The sequence below is a fragment of the Schistocerca serialis genome, chromosome 7 (genome assembly GCF_023864345.2).
Source record: "Schistocerca serialis cubense isolate TAMUIC-IGC-003099 chromosome 7, iqSchSeri2.2, whole genome shotgun sequence".
Taxonomy (NCBI): Eukaryota; Metazoa; Arthropoda; class Insecta; order Orthoptera; family Acrididae; genus Schistocerca; species Schistocerca serialis.
In genome coordinates, this window is record NC_064644.1 from 369,536,845 (window position 1) to 369,556,421 (window position 19,577).

The window sequence follows — 19,577 nt, forward strand, 5'->3', positions numbered from 1 at the left end:
CCGCAGTGGATACACCGGTTCACGTGAGATCACCGACGCTGTTGGGCGTGGTCGGCGCTTGGATGGGTGACCATCGAGCCGCCATGCGCTGTTGTCATTTTTCGGGGTGCACTCAGCCTCGTGATGCCAATTGAGGAGCTACTCGACCGAATAGTAGCGGCTTCGGTCAAGAATAACATCATAACGACCGGGAGAGCGGTGTGCTGACCCCACGCCCCTCCTATCCGCATCCTCCTTTGAGGATGACACGGCGGTCGGATGGTCCCGGTAGGCCACTCGTGGCCTGAAGACGGAGTGCTTTTTTTTTTTTTTATTTTTTTTTTTTAAAGGCATGAAATGTAGTGCTTTCCGGACTGTACTAACCCCTTGTTTTCAAGAGTTCATAGGGAAATGCTCTGGCTTCAGTAGTGGAAACACTGATCACCAACGATAAAGCTTCTTTCAAACCAACGACAGTTGTATCATATGGTTGGGATTCTCTTTTCAATGAATTAAGTTTGACGTCAGGTTTGCAAGCAATGCTTGCATTTCATTTCCAGAGCAGTTAGTGATGTCCACTATTAGTAAGTGATTTGGTACTGAAATAAACTACTGTACTTCTAAGCTCAATAACGCTCATTAGAAACGAAGTTTGTCTAATAAGGCAGCTACATGACGTAAATTACCCTTCAGCGTCATTTCTCATGAAGTTTTGTTCGTCCGTATGGCAGACAGTTACGACGCAAATGTAGCAGTTTTACGGTACAAAAGTAACATTTGATTTGACTCTTATGAAATCGAGTCGGGACAGGCAGAGGAGCGTCGAACAGTAACATTCTGTAAATTATTCAGACGACATAGTCGCGCACTAGTGAAGGAAAAGGGACGAATAAATGTCGTGGTAATGTTGAAATACGAGTACATGAAACCGTATACTGGAAAGGAATAGCACGACAACGCCTGCACGTGAAAAGAGAGCTAACGTAGAGTGTAAGTTTTAGAGCTCTATCGCAGCGTCTGAATAGCCAGTAAAAATGGGAGCGTAACATTAACGAAACTGCAGTAAGACGCCTTTTGCACAATTTGACAGTCGTAACACTTATGTTACTGCTAGCCTTATGAGCTCTATTGTATAATTTACTTCAGTCGTTCTTTTTTATCATCAGAAGCAGTTTTATGGTTTACATCGTCTGGCTTGCTCCATCTGAAGTCCTTTCTGTGTTCTTCCATGACCTTAAATCCTGAGGTTGCATAATACATATCTAATGTAGGTATGTGATTTCCATTCACTCTTATTATATCGGAACGTAAAGTTCTTTTTCTTTATACGCCGGCCGCTGTGGCCGAGCGGTTCTAGGCGCTTCAGTCCCGAACCGCGCTGCTGCTACGAATCCTGCTTCGGGCATGGATGTGTGTGATGTCCTTAGGTTAGTTAGGTTTAAGTACGTCTAAGTCTAGGGGACTGATGACCTCAGATGTTAAGTCCCATAGTGCTTAGAGCCATTCAAACCATTTGAACCTTCTTTATATGGTATTCTTTTCAGGGTTCCGTTCCTCAGTCGGTAAAAACGAAACCCTTATGTGATCACTTTGTTGTCTGTTCAGCTGTTAAAACCATTCCTCTCAAGAACGGGTAGGCGTGTCGAGTTGAAATTTATGGCACATATTAAGATCTACGGTCCCTTGGCGATGTGTAAAAGTGAAGCTTCTGAGTCAATGCGATCAAAAAATACGGCCATTTATGTCATGTATTTTGATACTCGCAAACGCACTCTTTAAAATCTATAAGGTACTTCCCCGTGACGTATAATCAAGAAATTTCACAAGAAGAAAGGTTTCGTTGTACATGTAAAGATAATTAATCAGAAAATTGTTAATTTGTATTTCTTACCTCATTTGTCATCCGACTTCAAACTTGAAATTAAAACACTTGCAATCCCTGGGGCCGGAAGTAAGCTGCCAAACAAACAAGCTACCCTGCTGGACTCACAGCAAATAAGCAACTCCCCTTTCCCTCTCTCCTTCCCCAACCAAGGAGCGATCCGCTTCCCCACCCTCCCAGTTACCAACTCTCCTCGTCATCGCGAAGGGGGCCTAACTTTTAGCTTCCCCCTAATCGTCGCCAGGGCGCACCAACAGCCGTCTACCACGCCCTCGTGGACAAACCAAGCACTTAGGTGAGGAATCATTAACTAGAGAGTCGTAATGGCTCAATTACTTACAAAAACCTAAAAACTTATGTCATAACTAATGCCAATGTACGTAAGCAAAGTAGCCTGCTCTGACACACGAACATGCTGCTCGTAGATGCAGAATGGCATGGCATGCCATAGGTCGTTTTTCCAAGTAGTTTAATATCTTCATCCCAATACACTCTAAAGTCAATGCGTATAGAATTCTTCAGTCCAGTATTCATCATATTTCGGTAACTGTAATGTAAAGTATTGTCCTAATTTTAAAATGTCTTGAAAATATTTGTGTCAGGTGAGTAATGTTAACAAAACAGCCGCGGACCTTACCTTGAGCTTCGAGACAGGGGTTGTGTGCTTGGATCTTAGCCGCCCGCGTCAGCCCTGTGCATGTATCTGCGTGGGTTCCCATAAATCAAATCACACGGCGAGTTCGTTTTTTTCCGAGCTTCTGTTCCCCAGTTGTTACCGAGCCACCGTCGGTCCACGAAGTACCCTCGCCGATACTGCTGATTAGCGGTGTTATCATGCCTTCCGCATATATTAAATTTTTATTTCTGTGGGAATAACTGCTCAATGCTTTTCCATTACAAACGTCTAGAAAGTGGTAGTTTTTTGCGTAAATCTTTATTGAATTCGCAAACACCATTTTTGTCGCTTTGATCTGCGATATACTTCGTCGGCTTAGTTCCTCAGTCCCTCATCCTCATGCAACACAGCTGTGTAATCCTTTTCGATTTGTGAAATTTAAGTTGTGCTTCACGGCGTTCTATAGCCGTCGGTGGCTAAGGTACCTGTGGGGTCACCCATGCCCGAAAGGTCTTGAGCCTGACGAAAACACCAGGTTGTGACCCATCCACTTATTCTTCCATCGTCCTCAGGAGACTCTCGATGGATGTAGTAGCTCTAGAGTTGTAAAACTACCGTAAACTATCATAAGTAGATAAAGTTTGTTGTAGTTTTACTAGTAGCTTTGGTCAGTTAAGGTCGTACCCACATTACCTGTATGTCAGGTGAATTGCATACCTATTGGGCGTTACCTCATAATTATCTCTTTCTTCGCATATGCGATCAGTGTCTTCCTATATTCCCTAAAAAGTGGATGCAGTGATGAGTCTAGAAATTGAATGAGGATATATAAAAGGCCATGTAACCAGTGGCACATTTTTTTCTATGTAGTTATCCTCCTGTCATCAACTAGCGTTAAACAGAATTTATAGCAAAATTGAAATTGTCGATGTTTAGGTTTTATTCAAAAACTGTTCATCTGTAGCGTGAAGTAGAGGGGAGTTGTAATAAAAGTAAACAAAACAACACAGATTTATCATACAGCACCAGAAAACGCAATTTCCTCAACAAAATTAAAATTAAATATTCTGGTAAAAATATTACATCAGACACCGCTTCAATACATCATCGAACCTATGTAATACATGTTCCTGTTATTCATTAACAACTTCTGCATTTATCAATAATAACAGGAAATTCTTGCCTTTTATCATGATGAAGAACTTTCTATTGAGGGCAAAATAACAACAGTCTATATATAATTTTCTATGTTTGTGCATGTAAACTGTACTGCCATCAAAAGTAATTGCTTTGGTTACATAAAAGCGCAGAAGTTTCGCTATCAGTTAACTTTTATTGCTTTTAAAATGTAATTTATATTCTGTAAAAATATAAAATACACTCTGGACTAACACTGTTTGACGTGTGGTTCTAATTATGTGCAAGACAAACAACCGAACAAACAAAAATAAAGAGAGGTCGCTGGCTCTTACACATCCATTTATTGTTTCAGTAATCTAATCATTTACTACATCATTTATGTAGTGTACTAAAACTACCGAACCGTAGTTATGGTACAGCGTAACTCTAGGTAGCTTTCAAGAAGCTGTGCATAATGCTTTCCGTGTTCTTTCTTATGACAGAAGGCAAGGACTCATTACATAGTAAAGACGATAGCAACTCGAGGGAAAAATAGCTGGATCTCGAATCTTCCTCATTCTACATTTACAGCAAGCAGCCATTCATCACACCATATAGAAATCTGTGTAAGTCATCATGTAGCACCCACAGTCATACAACGACGACGTTTTCCCGTGCATTACAGCATAATTAGCAATCTGACTGCTTCTCACCTGTCCAGCAGATCTTCTATGTATATACAGAACAAGATCGATCCTATCACACTTCTTTGGGACACTCCTGTCAATAACTTTTTCTCTGATGAACAATCGCCGTCCAGGATAATTGGGTACTACTAAGCCGTTATTACACGACATTTCTGCCGTATACAAGTCGGGACCAGTATCTCAAGCGTACACCTCGCGAACTGCTAACTTTTTCGTTTTCCCTATTGCACGATACACCTAACATGTAAGTCTGCACTAGCGTACGAAAGGTACATATTCGGAACTGCGGGGTTGTTTACGTCGTTGAACGTGAAAAATGGCACTTTTGTAAAGTCACTATTTACTCATACTGAAACTTGTGAGAGGTCTAGGTTCTCAATTATTAGGCAATTATTTTTATGTTGTGCATCTATAATGAAATTACATTATGGTTACATAGCGTTTCACAATATTTTGGGCATGAAGGACGCAATTATTTATGCAGCACATCCCGTGACGTTGGTCGCCGTAGTCGTTAGGAAAAGAGAAGAACGACGACGTAATGCCAGGCGAAGGAATTGGGTTCTACCCCGGCTGCGAAGAAGGGGTATAGGGAGGGACGTATGCCCCCTGTTAACGAAAGAGATCCACGGGAATTTTGGAACTTCATCAGAATGGATGTGTCATGTTTTGACCAGCTTCAATCGATTTACGTGACAGGAACTACGCAAATAACACAGTAATGAGGGAACCGCCACACACTCGGTTTAAGCAGATTTATCGCTTCTGTGTCACTCCTTTCAGCCTCTCTTCTCAGCTCGGCAGAGTAATGCGACCACAAATTTGCAAAACACGTTTGACAGTCCTCACTGGACGCGACCGGCACAGCTGTTCCGATTCTTGTGGCAATTCTCTCAGCAATATCATTCCTGGCAAGATGAAATAATACAAAAGATACAATTAAATCAAACACGTACAGCACTTTCACGAATTAAGGTGACATGTATACACATAGAAAGTATGTATATTCACGTAAAACTTATAAAGTCAGTATCAAACATTTGTAGACGTACCTTGTTATGGTACAGTTTTTCTAGGGGATCAGACGGACATTTTTCCTTGCTGTGTGGCTCCTTTTTTTTTTTTTTTTTTTTTTTTTTGAGTCATCAGTCAAATGTTCAAATGGCTCTGAGCACTATGGGGCTTAACTGCTGAGGTCACCAGTCCCCTAGAACTTAGAACTACTTAAACCTAACTAACTTAAGGACATCACACACATCCATGCCCGAGGCAGGATTCGAACCTGCGACCGTAACGGGCGCGCGGTTCCAGACTGTAGCGCCTAGAACAGCTCGGCCACTCCGGCCGACTAGTCATCAGTCTTCTGCCTTATTTGATCTTAAGTTCTGCAAAGCTCTCTTATATTCTGATTCTAATACTGGATCCCCTATCTCTTCTAAATCGACTCCTGTTTCTTCTTCTATTACATCACATAAATCTTTCGCCACTCATAGAGGCCTTTAATGTGCTCTTTATACCTATCCGCTCTCTCTTCTGCATTTAATAGTGAAATTCCCGATGCACTCTTAATGTTACCACCCATGCTTTTAATTTCCCCGAAGATTGTTTTGACTTCCCTATATGCTAAGTCAGTCCTTCTGACAATCATTTCTTTTTCGATTTCTTCACACTTTACATGCATCCATTTCGTCTTAGCTTTTCTGCACTTCCCATTTACTTCACTTTTCAGCGGCTTGTATTTATGTGTTCCTGAATTTCCCAGAACATTTTTGTACTTCCTCTTTTCATCGATCAACTGAAGTATTTCTTCTGTTACCTATGGTTTCTTCGCAGTTGCCTTCTTTGTACTTATGTATCTCTTTCAAACGTCTGGGATTGCCCTTTTTAGAAAGATCAATTTCTCTTCAAGTGTACTGCCAACTGAGCTATTCCTTATTGCTGTATCCTTAGCCTTACATAACTTCAAGCGTATCGTGCCATTCTTAGTACTTCTGTTTCTCACTTCTTTGTGTATTGATTCTTCCTGACTAATCTAAACTTCAGCCTATTCTTCTTCACTACCACATTGTTATCTGAGTGTGTATTTGCTCCTGGATACGCCTTACAATCCATTATCTGATTTCGGAATCCCTGTCTGACCATGATGTTATCTAACTGAAATATTCCCGTATCACCGGCCTTTTTCAAGTTATACCTCCTCCTCTTGTGAGTCTTGAACAGAGCGTTCGCTGTTACGAGCTGAGATTTATTACAAAACTCAATTAGTCTTTCTCCTCTCTCAATCCTTGTTCCAATCCCATATTTTTCTGTAACTTTTCCTTCCTGCCCTACAACAGTATTCGACTCCCCCATGACTATTAGACTTTCATCTCCCTTCACGTACTGTACCACTCTTTCAATATCCTCGTATACTTTCTCTACTACTTCATCAACAGCTTGCGTCGTCGGCATATATACCTGAACAATCGTTGTGTTGGTTTTCTGTCGATTCTGATAAGAACAACCCTATCAGTGAACTGTTCATAGTAACACACTCTCTGCTCTACCTTCTTATTCACAGCTAATCCACTCCCATTATACCATTTTCTGCTGCTGTTGATTCTACCCTATACTCATCTCACCAGAAACCCTTGCCTTCTTTCAGATTCACTTCACTGACTCCTATTACATCTAGACTCAGGCTCTGCATTTCCATTTTCAGATTTTCTAGCTTCCCTACCACATTCAAACTTTTGATATTCCACACCCCGACTCTTAGAAAGTTATTCTTTCGCTGGTAATTCAATGTTTTTCTCATTCCCCCCACCCCTCGGCAGTCTTCTCCCTAAGATCTGAATGAGCGACTATTCTGGAATATTTTGACAATGAAGAGATATTCATGACACTTTTTTTCTTTACAGGCCACATGTCCTGTGGATACACGTCATGTGTCTTTAATGCAGTGGTTTCCATTGCTTTCTGCATCCTCATGCCGTTGTCAGTCCTGATTCTTCCGCCTTTAGCGACAGTTTCCCACCCGAAGGACAAGAGAATGCCCTGAACCTTTGTTCGATCCTCCGCCCTCTTTGACAAGGCTGTCGGCAGAATGAGGGTGACTTCTTATACCAGAAGTCTTTGGCCGCCAATGCTGGTTATTAATCAAAATTTAAGTTGTGGTGGATTTCGAACATGGGACCTATGGCGTTTTGATTATTAATCAGAGACTCTATCCCTAGACCACGATATAAAGCACTAAAAGTACCTTCTCTTTCTTTGTTCCATTGTTATTCTACAATAACAAGCTATCATTAGGAAGTCGGCCTTTCTCAATGGTAATACAAAAACAAAGAATATTCTTTTATTACTGTGGTTATGAAAAATTACTCAATGAAAAATCTGTAGACTGTCTCGCGCAATAGCCAAAAGAGTCCTCCAGAACTCACGTATATACATCTTCCGCTGCCAACTGGTGTAAACAGTAAAAAGCAGAAAGCCCGTGCGAAACGTTGTGTACACACCTCATCTATTGTGTAAGCACGGATCCATGGCAGAATAGAATGGCTCCTATTTCTCCCTGGTGGACAAACCGTCTGCTAAAACCGTCGCCTCACCCATTCTATCAGAAGGTGGCAGGCCATCTAAGTCTGACTTGTACACGTTAGGTATGGCATGTAATACTGGCTTTGGCTATAATGCAGCGACTCACATCTCTGCGAACCTTTCCGTGTGCTCAAACATTTCGCAGAAGTCTAGAAATATGGATCTACCAACTGCCCTTCATTCATGGTGCCTGATACCTTGTAAGAAAAGAACAGATAAGCTAAGTTTCACATGTGCGATGCTTTCTAGGAGCGTGCTTATTTGTAGACAAAAACTTATCTGCCTCAAGGAAATTAATTATACTATTGGAAAAAATTGGTACCCCCTTTCAGAAGTTTCCACTTCAGTCAAGATTTATTGTGCGTAAGGAGTATACGAAATGATTACATTTACACATCAATAAAACAAGTAGTTCTGAGGTACCAGGTATAGATCCACGCTGAAACACCCATATTAGTAAGTGGTGTAGCCTCCAAGGGCAGCAATGCAGGTGCTGATTGTGGGATCCAGTAAATCCCACAGATGGCGAATAGTCTCCTGGGATACGTTATGCCACGCCCGCTCGACCTGTTCACGTAGTTCTGTAAGAGTTGTTGGTTGACGATATGCACGACTCGCTTCTCGTCCCATATATCCCATGTATATTCGATTCGAGACAACTCCGGTGATCGTGCTAGCCAGGGAAGCTGCTGCACGTCTTGCAGAGCACGTTGAGTTTCATGGGCAGTGTGTGGACGAGCATTATCCTGTTGGAACACTACATATTATTCCTGCTGCAAGAACGGCAAAAGAACAGGTGCAACAACGTTCTGCACGTAGCGAGAGCTGCTTAGTGTCCCCTTCAGAAACATCAAAAGTGAACGAAAGCTGTAGCTTATTGCACCCCAGACCATAAGGCCTATGGTGTGGACAGTGCGTCTTGGACGAATGCACTCTGCGAGACAGCGCCCACCAGGTCTACGTTGTAATGTTAGACACTAGCAAGATGAATAGCATTGTATGTCGAATATCAATGAGCTTGTTTAATTAAATTGATTTTTCCTGCCATTTTTGTTCATCACAAGCAAGGAGATTAACTTAAAAAAAAAGGGAATAGAAAATTAATTTGAAAACTGGCATCAATGAGAAAGATAAAGGAAGCTGAGTTTATCTTTTACGTAGTACATTTATTTCATTACCTAATTTGATGCTAATCCTATGAATACACATGACTGGTGCCTGAATGGAAAATTTAACTAAATAATTCGCCAAAAAGTGGTAGGAAAGCGCAATTAAAAAAGGAAAAACACACAAAAGAGAAGTGGTAAACAATAATTCAATCATTCCATCTACATACCCACTACAGAAATAGTTCAGATACCTATCACCATTATGCTCACGCACTAGCTTGGAAAGAGATTTATCCGATCCTCAAGGTTTGTATTGTAGATATACGACATGGAATCCGCGCCTGTCGCTTACGAACGGCCGAACTTCAGCACGTGGTAAACTTGATTACCAGTTAACTATTCAGAAATTAGACATTAAACCAGGCACAAATGTAAGAAATTTTAATGGTGCAATAGCAGAATGATTTTGCCGTCATTAAATAAAATTAGCTCGGCAAGGCAGAAGCCCTCTCTAGGAACTACGAACTGTACTCACCAACCACTAGCTGCAGAGTCTCCTTTCTCCATCGAGCTTCGCCTAGCTACGGGTGCAACGGAAGCTACCAGAGGGGTAGGTTTCCGCCACCAACCTGACAGACAAACCAACCTCAGACTAAAAGGAGTAAACCTCTCTGTCCCGGTACTGGGATCCTAAGTTGGTCATCCCATGCTACCCTCCAAACGAGCAGCAAACATCACCTACTCCTAGCAGACTACAACCAACTCAGCGTCCCCCACAAAAGAAACCAGATACCACTCGTAAAAACACTCATTCAGTCACATTTACGCACACACATTGTAGGGTGAAGGGAAAAACGTAATAAATACAGGCCATGATTTCCTATGGAACCCAAAAACATCAAACATAATATCATTTAATAAGCCATACTTTGATTGCTCAGTCTTTCTAGGAGAGTTAATAAATGAAAACGCAATCAGGCGGTGGACAGAATAGGATGCAAAGAATCCAGTGAGACAAGCGTCTATGAAACGACTTCAAAGATACATTTCACAGTTAATAATAGCGTTTGAAGCTACACATTTACTGTTTCCAGTCATTTTACGATAGGCGTTGAATAAGCAACGAAACACCTTTCATTTTTCTGAAAGCAGCTTGGTTTTACTGAGAATTGCAGTGCACCATATTATTCCCAACTGTTTTGGCTACAAAACTCTATTTTCCAACATAACCTCCATTAAATTCAGACGCACCTTACTGGGAAGGCCTGTATTCCCGCATGGCAGCGCTCTACTGGTCGACGTCGGAGTCAGCGTCCTGCTGCATCAATAACTTTCCCACCATCCAAGCACCTCTTCCCGCGGAGTGTATCCTTCGTTGGGCCAAACAAATGGTAGTCGGAAAGTGCGAGATCCTAGCTGTAGAGGAAGAATGGTCCATTGAAGTTTTGTTAGCTCCTCTCGGGTGTACAGACTTGTATGAGACCTTGTGTTGTCATCGAGAAGCAGAAGTTAGTTGTAGCAACGGACATGCTGTTCTCTTCAGTTTCTTGAGGTGCTGCCAACCTGCACGCGGGACATCGAACAGGTCTGATCGACCTTGTTGCAGTGATGAGAGTACCCTCGCCCAACGACTCACCGTGCTTTTGCCAGGTCTCCGTAGACATTCTGCAAGCGCCTATGAATACCTGCGGTACTCTGGTTTTCCGCCATACGAAATCAGTTATAGCTATCCGCTTGGAACGCTTCGTTATTGTCATTTTTAAAGCTACGTATAGCGCCGCCACCTATCGGAACTACTTGTGCAGTAAGCAGTCTTCATCTGACTGGGAATTAATTACATGTGGTGTTCCTCAAGGTACCAGTTTGGGCCATTGCTCTTTCTTGTGTATGTTAATGACCTCTCATCTATTACATTGCCAGATGCTAAGTTGTTTTGTTTGCAGATGATACAAACATTGCAATAAGTAGCAAGATGTGATGTTTAAAGCTTTCCCGGCAGTTTATGGAACAGGTCAAGTACAAATTTACAAATAGCTGCTAATCAAAGTTTCACTGACATTAATAAGTAGTTTAAAGCTAATTATTTATCATTAAACTTTGAGAAGCCCCACTGTATGCAGTTCAGAACCTGTAAGAGATTTCCTTCCAGCATGAGTATAACGTATGAAGACATATAGATCGAAGAGGTTGACAGTGTTAAATTTCTGGGATTACAACTCGATAATAAATTCATTTGGGACGGGAATACCACAGAATTGCTTAAGCACCTAAACAAGTCTGTATTTGCCGTGAGAATGAGGTCAGATGTAGGAGATATAAATATAAAAAAACTTGCATACTTTGCTTATTTTCATTCTATTACGTCGTATGGGATCATATTCTGGGGCAGCTCATCAAACCGAGCAAAAGGTTTTAGGGTGCAAAAGCGTGTGAAAAGAATCGGTTGTTTTGGGGAAGGAGACCAGACAGCGTGGTCATCGGTCTCATTGGATTACGGAAGGATGGGGAAGGAAGTCGGCCGTGCCCTTTCAGAGGAACCATCCCGGCATTTGCCTGTAGTGATTTAGGGAAATCACGGAAAACCTAAATTAGGATGGCCGGACGCGGGATTGAACCGTCGTCCTCCCGAATGCGAGTCCAGTGTCTAACCACTGCGCCACCTCGCTCGGTGTGAAAAGAATCATCTGTGGTGTAAATTCAAGAACATCTTGTAGAAACCTGGTCAAGGAACTTTGTATTCTAGCCACTGCTTCCCAGTATATTTACTCCTTAATGAAATTTGTTGCAAGCAATACATCTCTATTTACAACCAATAGCTCAGTACACGGTATCAATACTAGGAATAAGAAGAATCTACATAAAGGCTTAAAATCACTTACCTTGGTCCAAAAAGGGGTCGAATATTCAGGAACACACATTTTTAATAAATTTCCAACAACCATTAAAATCTTGGTTTCAGATAAAGCACGGTTTAAACAGAATTTGAAAGACTTTTTGATGGGCAACTTCTTCTACTCCATAGATGAATATCTTAACAGGGCCTGTTAAGTCAGCTTAAGTAAAAGTATCTGTTAGATTTCAGTTTTGACAACACTTGGTCACAACAGTCAAGATTAGGTATTTTGCGTATGATAGTGGATAACAGTGTTTCATTCTGACAGTGTGTTAATTCTGCAAATATTAGCTGTCCCAGTTTACTGCATTGTATTAGATTATTTTCGACTATCTCCTGACAAATGATCAGGGTAGTAAGTATTATATCAAGTGTTTTATGTTTTTATGTCATACTTTCTGACATGTTCCATACCCACGAGAATCATCTCATTTTTTGGGTCTATGGAACGAAAACTGAATTTAATATAAACTGATTTATTGGGGATGAAGCGGGAATATTCCACTATGTCCCATAACAGACTCCGCATTTTTTCAACCGAAATTGGTCAAGAAAAAAATGTGTGCATTACCTACTGAATGCGCCTCTAATTTTATTTTCAATACGGTTTTCAGAGGGTGAACTTCCATCACCTCGTGGACTTACGTGAATAAATAAACGTGCTGTGTGAATGACAGTGGGATAACCTATGGCCCAGTCTAGTAGAAGAAGACAAAAATAAAACACTATTTTAGTATATGCCTCCAATTTTTATGGAGACTTGTGGTTGCAAAGACGAACTGAAAAATAAATTATGTAGCCTCAGTGACCACAGGTTCTCTTCCTGTCGTGTTTGTATCACATACACTTTGTATACACTTCACTGAAATTAGCAAAGACGACATACTAGAAACAACGAAGCGTAACGAACAAATAAAATAATAATTTATGTAACAATTTTTATTATTATTATTGTTATTATTATTATTATTATTTTGCAATAGTTACATGAAATGCTTTGTGTGTGTGTGTGTGTGTGTGTGTGTGTGTGTGTGTGTGTGTGGAGATGCCGGGGTGCCGGGTTCAATTCCCGGCCGGGTCAGAGATTTTATCCTCTCAAGGACTGGATATTGTTTTGTCCTCATCTTCGTTTCATCATAATCGAAGCGTAAGTCTCCGAAATATCAAAAGACCTGCGCTAGGCAGCTGGACAACCCCAGATGAGGTCTCCCGGCATGGATGGCATGCATTACCTCGTTTCAGTCCTCTGGATTTTTCTTTCTTGGAATTGAAGTGTGCAGCACTCCCTTTGATACTACTGAAGAATTAGGTCAGCGGTTTGTACGTCCTGACAAGATTTACGAGATGATCAGGTGGTGTTGGAAAGAATTCGTAACTCACTGCAGAGATATGTGTGGCATTGCATCCAATTGTGGACATTGTACACCAAGTTTATAAAGGAAAACTGTTTTAGTCTATAAATAGCAAGCTGCAGAAAGTTATAATGACCACGGAAGATGGTTTAGCAAGCTGCAGAAAGTTATAATGACCACGGAAGATGGTTTATAAATAAAAGGGAAACGCATCTGGTGGGAAACACTCTTAAACTGCAGTAAGCTTAAAACGAAAACACAAAAAAATAGCAATTGATAGTCTCCAAGCTGTTCCCAAAACAGAGCCGCTGTCGAACTGCACGAAGCACAGTTAACAGAATAAAAAATCTGCTTTAGTCGCCAGTAATTATTTATTGCACGACCGGCTTCGAAGCATAATGCTTCATCTTCAGCTGCCACCAGTTGCGCACAAGAGGAGGAGCTACTAGCACACAAACTCTGTGGGGTGACACACCAGAATGAAAGGTAAAGACGTGAAAAGTGGTGTACATACATAATTATCGAGAGATAAATATGTGGCGGTTCGATCAGTCAGTCATGAGACGCATGGGACTGGAACAAAAACGTTAACATAGAGGGAGGGATCTGTACAGAAAGGAACTCGATAGTTAAAAAATGAATAAGTAACTGCAGTCGATTGTTGGACCAGCAACCGCGGCGCTCACCTCAACAGCAACACTCGGAAGTGCCCAGTGCAACGGACAGAGAGCCAGCTGACCGCGGTGGTGGAAGCGACTGTCGTAGGAGTCAGTGAGGTGGAGAACCGAAATAGACAGCCGAAAAGGTGCAAAAACAGTGGCGGACTGGTCCGTACGTAAGTGTGGTTTACAAGTTCGATACAAAATAGAAGAGAAGAGAAATAACTAACAGCCACGTTTGATACAGCATTGAATGCAGTATATCTTCAAGTTTTATTCCCGCCTAGCACAATTAGTTCCTGACGTTCCCGCTTGGTGGCATGCGCGAATGAGTTATTCCAAGAGACATCGTGGAGTCGTATAGCTGTGTTGTTTACGGTTTCATGAATACAAATCCGCTACAGTTCAGAGACAATTCAGGACTAAATATCGCAAGCCACCATCTCAAAGACAAGCTGTTGCTAACTGGCACAATAGTTTCGCTGAAACAGGCTGTGCCTCAGATAGGACACCACGCCAGTGTCAGCCAGCAGTCTCTGATGCGCATTTGAAAAACTTCAGCAGCCTTGCTTTCGTCGTCCAGATAAACCAACGAGACGTGTCAACTTAGAATTTAATACGCCTTCCCCATTTCAGGGCACGATGAGAGGTAGTCGAAACCATGGCAGAGAATGGTGGTTTCCACTAGCTCTAGTCGTGCCCTGAAATGAGGAATATTCTACTCATGGTTCTCCCACATTGGTATTCCGCCGCCCACTGAACCTATACAATATTCTCGTCCATCTCTACGCAACCCTAGCTCCCAACCCCTTGTCTCCTGACTCATATCCCCATAATAGACCTAGATGCAAGACCTGTCCTATACTTCCTCCCAGCACCACCAGTCACAAACATCACTTATCCCATCAAAGCCAGGTCTACCTGTGAAACCCGCCATGTGATCCACAAGCTAAGCTGCACCACCATGCTGCGTTTACATGGGCGTGACAACCAACAAGCTGTCTGTTCACATGAATTGCTGACAAACTGTTGTCTAGAAACAGCTGGACCACCCTGTCGCTGACCATGTTATCGAACACAATGTTCTTCATTTCAATGACTGCTTCACAGCCTCTGCCATCTGGATCCTTCCCACCAACACCAGCTTTTCTCAATTGCGCTGGAGCAACTCTCCCTGCAATACATCCTACATTCCCAGAACCCACCAACCTTCATTAGTCATTGTCTTTACCCATTTCACCGCTTCCCTGTTCCCATTCCAGCACCACACTGCCCTCAACTCTACCAATGCAATGTCAGTCTTTTTTACTTCTCTCTTTTTATGCATCCTTCCCTCTCACCCACCCTATGTCTGATATCCTGACTGCACCAAGCTACCTACCTCTCTCCACCTACACCCTGTATGGCCCCAAAAGCAGCACTTTACTGTCCCCCACCCCTACCCTGCTATCCCTCCCTCTCAGTGCCCCACCGCATGGTTGCCTCTACCATGATGTGCTGCGGTTTGCAGTCTGGCTTTAGTAGGCAGAGCCGTTTACCTGTGTGTGCGTGTGTGTGTGTGTGTGTGTGTGTGTGTGTGTGTGTGTGTGTGTGTGTGTGTGTTCTATGAAGACATTGTTAGCCAGCAGCTCACTTTCTGACAGTCTTTTTGTTGTGCCTATCTGCGACTCAGCATATCCGCTATATGGTGAGTAGCAGTTATCCTTTTCATAATATCGTTATATTCCACTCCATTCTTTGATAAATACATACACTATGTGATCAAAAGTATCCGGACACCTGGCTGAAAATTACTTAAAAGTTCGTGGCGCCCTCCATCGCTTATGGTGGAACTCAGTATGGTGTTGTCCCACCCTTAGTCTTGATGACAGCTTCCATTCTCGCAGGCACATATTCAAGCAGGTGCTGGAAGGTTTCTTGGGGAATGGCAGCCATTCTTCACGGAGTGCTGCACTGAAGAGAGGTATCGATGTCGGTCGGTGAGGCCTGGCACAAAGTAGGCGTTCCAAAACATCCCAAAGGTGTTCTACAGGATTCAGGCCAGGGCTCTGTGCAGACCAGTTATTGTCGCGTAACCACCCCGCCACAGACCGTGGGTTATGAACAGGTGTTCGATCGCGTTGAAAGATGCAATCGCCATCCCCGAATTGCTGTTCAACAGTGGGAAGCAATAACGTGCTTAAAACATCAATGTAGGCCTGTGCTGTGATAGTGCCACGCAAAACAACAAGGGGTGCAAGCCCCCTCCATGACAAACACGACGTAACACCACCGCCTCCGAATTTTACTGGTCACACTACACACGCTGGCAGATGACGTTCACCGGGAATTCACCCTGCCATCGGATCGCCACTTTGTGTACCGTGATTCGTCACTCCACACAACGCTTTTCCTCTGTTCAATCGTCCGATGTTCACACTCTTTACACCAACCGAGACGTTGTTTGGCGTTTACCGGCGTGATGTGTGGCTTATGAGCAGCCGCTCGACCATTAAATCCAAGTTTTCTCACCTCCCGCCTAACTGTCATAGTACTTGCAGTGGATCCTGATGCAGTTTGGAATTCCTGTGTGATGGTCTGGATAAGATATCTGCCTATTACACATCACGACCCTCTTCAAAGGTCGACCTGTACGCTTTCGTCCTGTACGTGACCCTTCACGTTTCCACTTCACTATCACATCGGAAACAGTGGACCTAGGAATGTTTAGGAGTGTGAGTGTGGAAATCTCGCGCACAGACGTATGACACAAGTGACGCCTCATTCTGCTCTCTCAAGATGTCTATTGACTACTGAGGTCGCTGATATGGAGTACCTGGCATTAGGTGGCAGCGCAATGCACCGAATGCACCTAATATGAAAATCGCATGTTTTTGGGGCTCTCCGAATACTTTTGATCACATAGTGTATGTAACATATAAATGGAAAACGTTGTTAACAAAAGAAAAAGTTCATCATCAACTTATTTCAAATTTTTACGTGCTGCTGATGATACTTTACTAACCAATAAATGGTTTTATGCAACAAATTGTCAGATTCTCTGTTAAAACCGACTGCGTGGAAAGCATGCTTTGCTGTGAAAATATTGGTTTTGTTTTCCTTCTCACAGTAGTATTAACTTATATACAAGGGCATTTGAACCATTACACAGATTATTTCTCCTACATATATTCTTTCTCCTTACAAATAATTTCAAACTAAAATTCTATAATCTTCGTCGCATTCAGTTTTGAGAGGAATGTTGAATTTATGGTTTATCAGCTTGAATGGAAAAATGCTATGGAATCCGAATCATCCGAAACTTTGCAATCTTGTCCATTCACATATTAAAATTATGAGAAATACTTTCATTGACACTACTATCTTCATAGATCTAGCATCTGGAGGAGTACCCCTTATATTAATGATCCCAAACGATCTACCCTTTCATTTCAATTGACTTTATTTTCGAATCAAAATTTCGTTTGCAATAACAATAACTAAGGGTCAAGGACAGAGAGAGAGGGGGTAAGAGAATATGAACAGAAAGACGGAGGGGGAGAAAATGTACACAGAGGGGAGGAAGGAGGAGATGGACACAGAGAGGGTAAATGAGCAAATGGCGAGTGGCTGGATGGGAGCAGGAAATGGACAGTGAGAGAGAGAAGGAAGACGAGATGGACAAAGAGAGGGGGAGAAGGAGATAGACAAAGAGAGGGGAGGAGAAGGATATTAAGACATCTATACAATTCCTATGCATATTAACAATGTCAAAGCGTTTCTGGGTTCGCTAGTTTAGAATAAACTTGCGTTTAAGCATAGTTTATTCATCTAACGCAAACTCAGGCTTCTGGTTCAGACTGCGCAATATTTCAATTTACCGGAGGATGCCAACGATACCCCCTTAACGATAATGGTGGAGGATGGTTAGATTTTTATTAATATCAGTTACTGAATGTTTACAGGCCTTAAGTTAGCTGTTTAAAGCAGATTTTGGTTTGCTTAGATCCTGATGTTCTTTAAACCTGAAAGCACACCTCCATGCTGTGTGACCTAATTATTGGCAGTCACAGTCCCCACACTTAATTTTACAGATGCCCGACTGTGCGTATGGCTTTTTGATATGGGTTTCTAACCACCTGAATTGAAGGCCCACTTTTATGTTGTAGCGCGTCCTTCTGAAGTCTTCGATCGATAGCTCATTTGTAAAGCCCTCTCCTCAACTAGACGTCCAATGGGTGGCCAGACGTGGCTCTTTTTATACGAATCACGATTGATGTTCCATCGGACAAATGGCCTTTGACGTAAACAGCCCTGTAACACTCGTTGGAAGGGTCTAGGCCGAAAGAGGGAGCTGGGGAATGTTTTCATGGCATTCCCTGGGTGATCTCGTCATTGTGGAAGGCACAGCGGATCCACACAATTATCCCTGGGGACCATTTCCTCCTCCACACGCAATCTGTTTTTTCCTCGGCATCATGGCATCTATCTGCAGGACAACGCAGAGTATCACACCACTCGCCGTCTACGCACGTAGCTCGGAGAGCACCAGGATGAGCTGACCGAACTTTCCTGGCCACCAAACTCCCCACATTTAAACGCAGTGCAGAATCTGAAATAGAATCTCGATCTTTTCTCTCTATGGATCGTCAGCCAAGAAACCTAGCGCAGCTGACCACGGCACTGGAGTCGGTATGACTCCACATCCCTGACAGTACGTTCCAGAACTTCATTGACTCTCTTCCTGTGTGTCCGCACTGCAAAAGTTGGCTAATCAGGCCTTTGACTGGTGGTCACATTGATGTGACTGGACCGTGTATTTCGCAATTTAGGATACATTATTTTATGCCCTAGTTTCTTCCCACGGTTCCTCTGTTCATTCAAAATCTCCTTACCTCTCTCAAGTTGGACAGGGGGTGGAGGAGGGAAGGAGTTTGAGGGAGTGGGAGAGGCCCAACGCTTCATCGTTTCTGGAACTTAACGGTCCGAGTTTCTCAGGCTGGACAGAAGACCCCCCACCCCCACCCTTGCCAGGTGGCACGACTGGTATAGACTGCTACAAAAAGGCTATAGTTTTCAGTTTTCTTGCAAACTGTTGTTATCTTGTTAGTGTATCTCAGAAAGGGACTGGTAGCAGGTTTCAGTTGGTTGTAAAGTGAGAGTGTGTGTTCGTGTTTGCAGGCTGGAGTCGCGGCACCGTCAGTGGATCCTGCAGCGACAGCGCGAGCTGGGCTGGTCGGAAGAGGCGCTGTCGGGCCTGGAGGAGCTGCTGGACAGAGGGGACGCCCTGGTGGTGGCGCCGACGCCGCTGCGACCCTTCAGCAGGGGGCGCGTGCTGCTGCGGGGTGCCGACCCCACGCTGCCGCCGCGCATCCAGCCCAACTACCTGCAAGATCCCAGGGACGTCGACACCATGCTCGCGGGTATCAGGTATCGAAGCATTGCATCACCAAAGATACCAAACGCATAGAGATGCAACACCGCTGTGGCACTGAAACGAGCTCAGAAATCCTCTGGCATGTCTTCTGTCGTCAAAACAAGGGTGTCTCCGCAAGTCCATCCATAAGGATGGACTTTTATACAGGATGGTTACGGGACCCCGGCTGTTAACACAAAATGTCAAAGCAAAAGACCTTCAGTCGTCTAAATGTCCAATTTTATTGTGTTTGTGCAACATTTCAGCGATACACACCTGACTCACCT

The 19,577-nt window shown here is 43.0% G+C and overlaps 1 protein-coding gene across 1 annotated transcript in view; it reads left to right on the forward strand.

The window, feature by feature from the left end:
- Positions 1-19,577, forward strand: part of LOC126413094 (glucose dehydrogenase [FAD, quinone]-like) — a 155,616-nt gene that overhangs the window by 118,041 nt on the left and 17,998 nt on the right. The window contains exon 6 of the mRNA XM_050082989.1: positions 19,056-19,304. Within this exon, the coding sequence (XP_049938946.1) occupies positions 19,056-19,304 (249 nt within the window). The remainder of the gene's footprint in view (positions 1-19,055; positions 19,305-19,577) is intronic.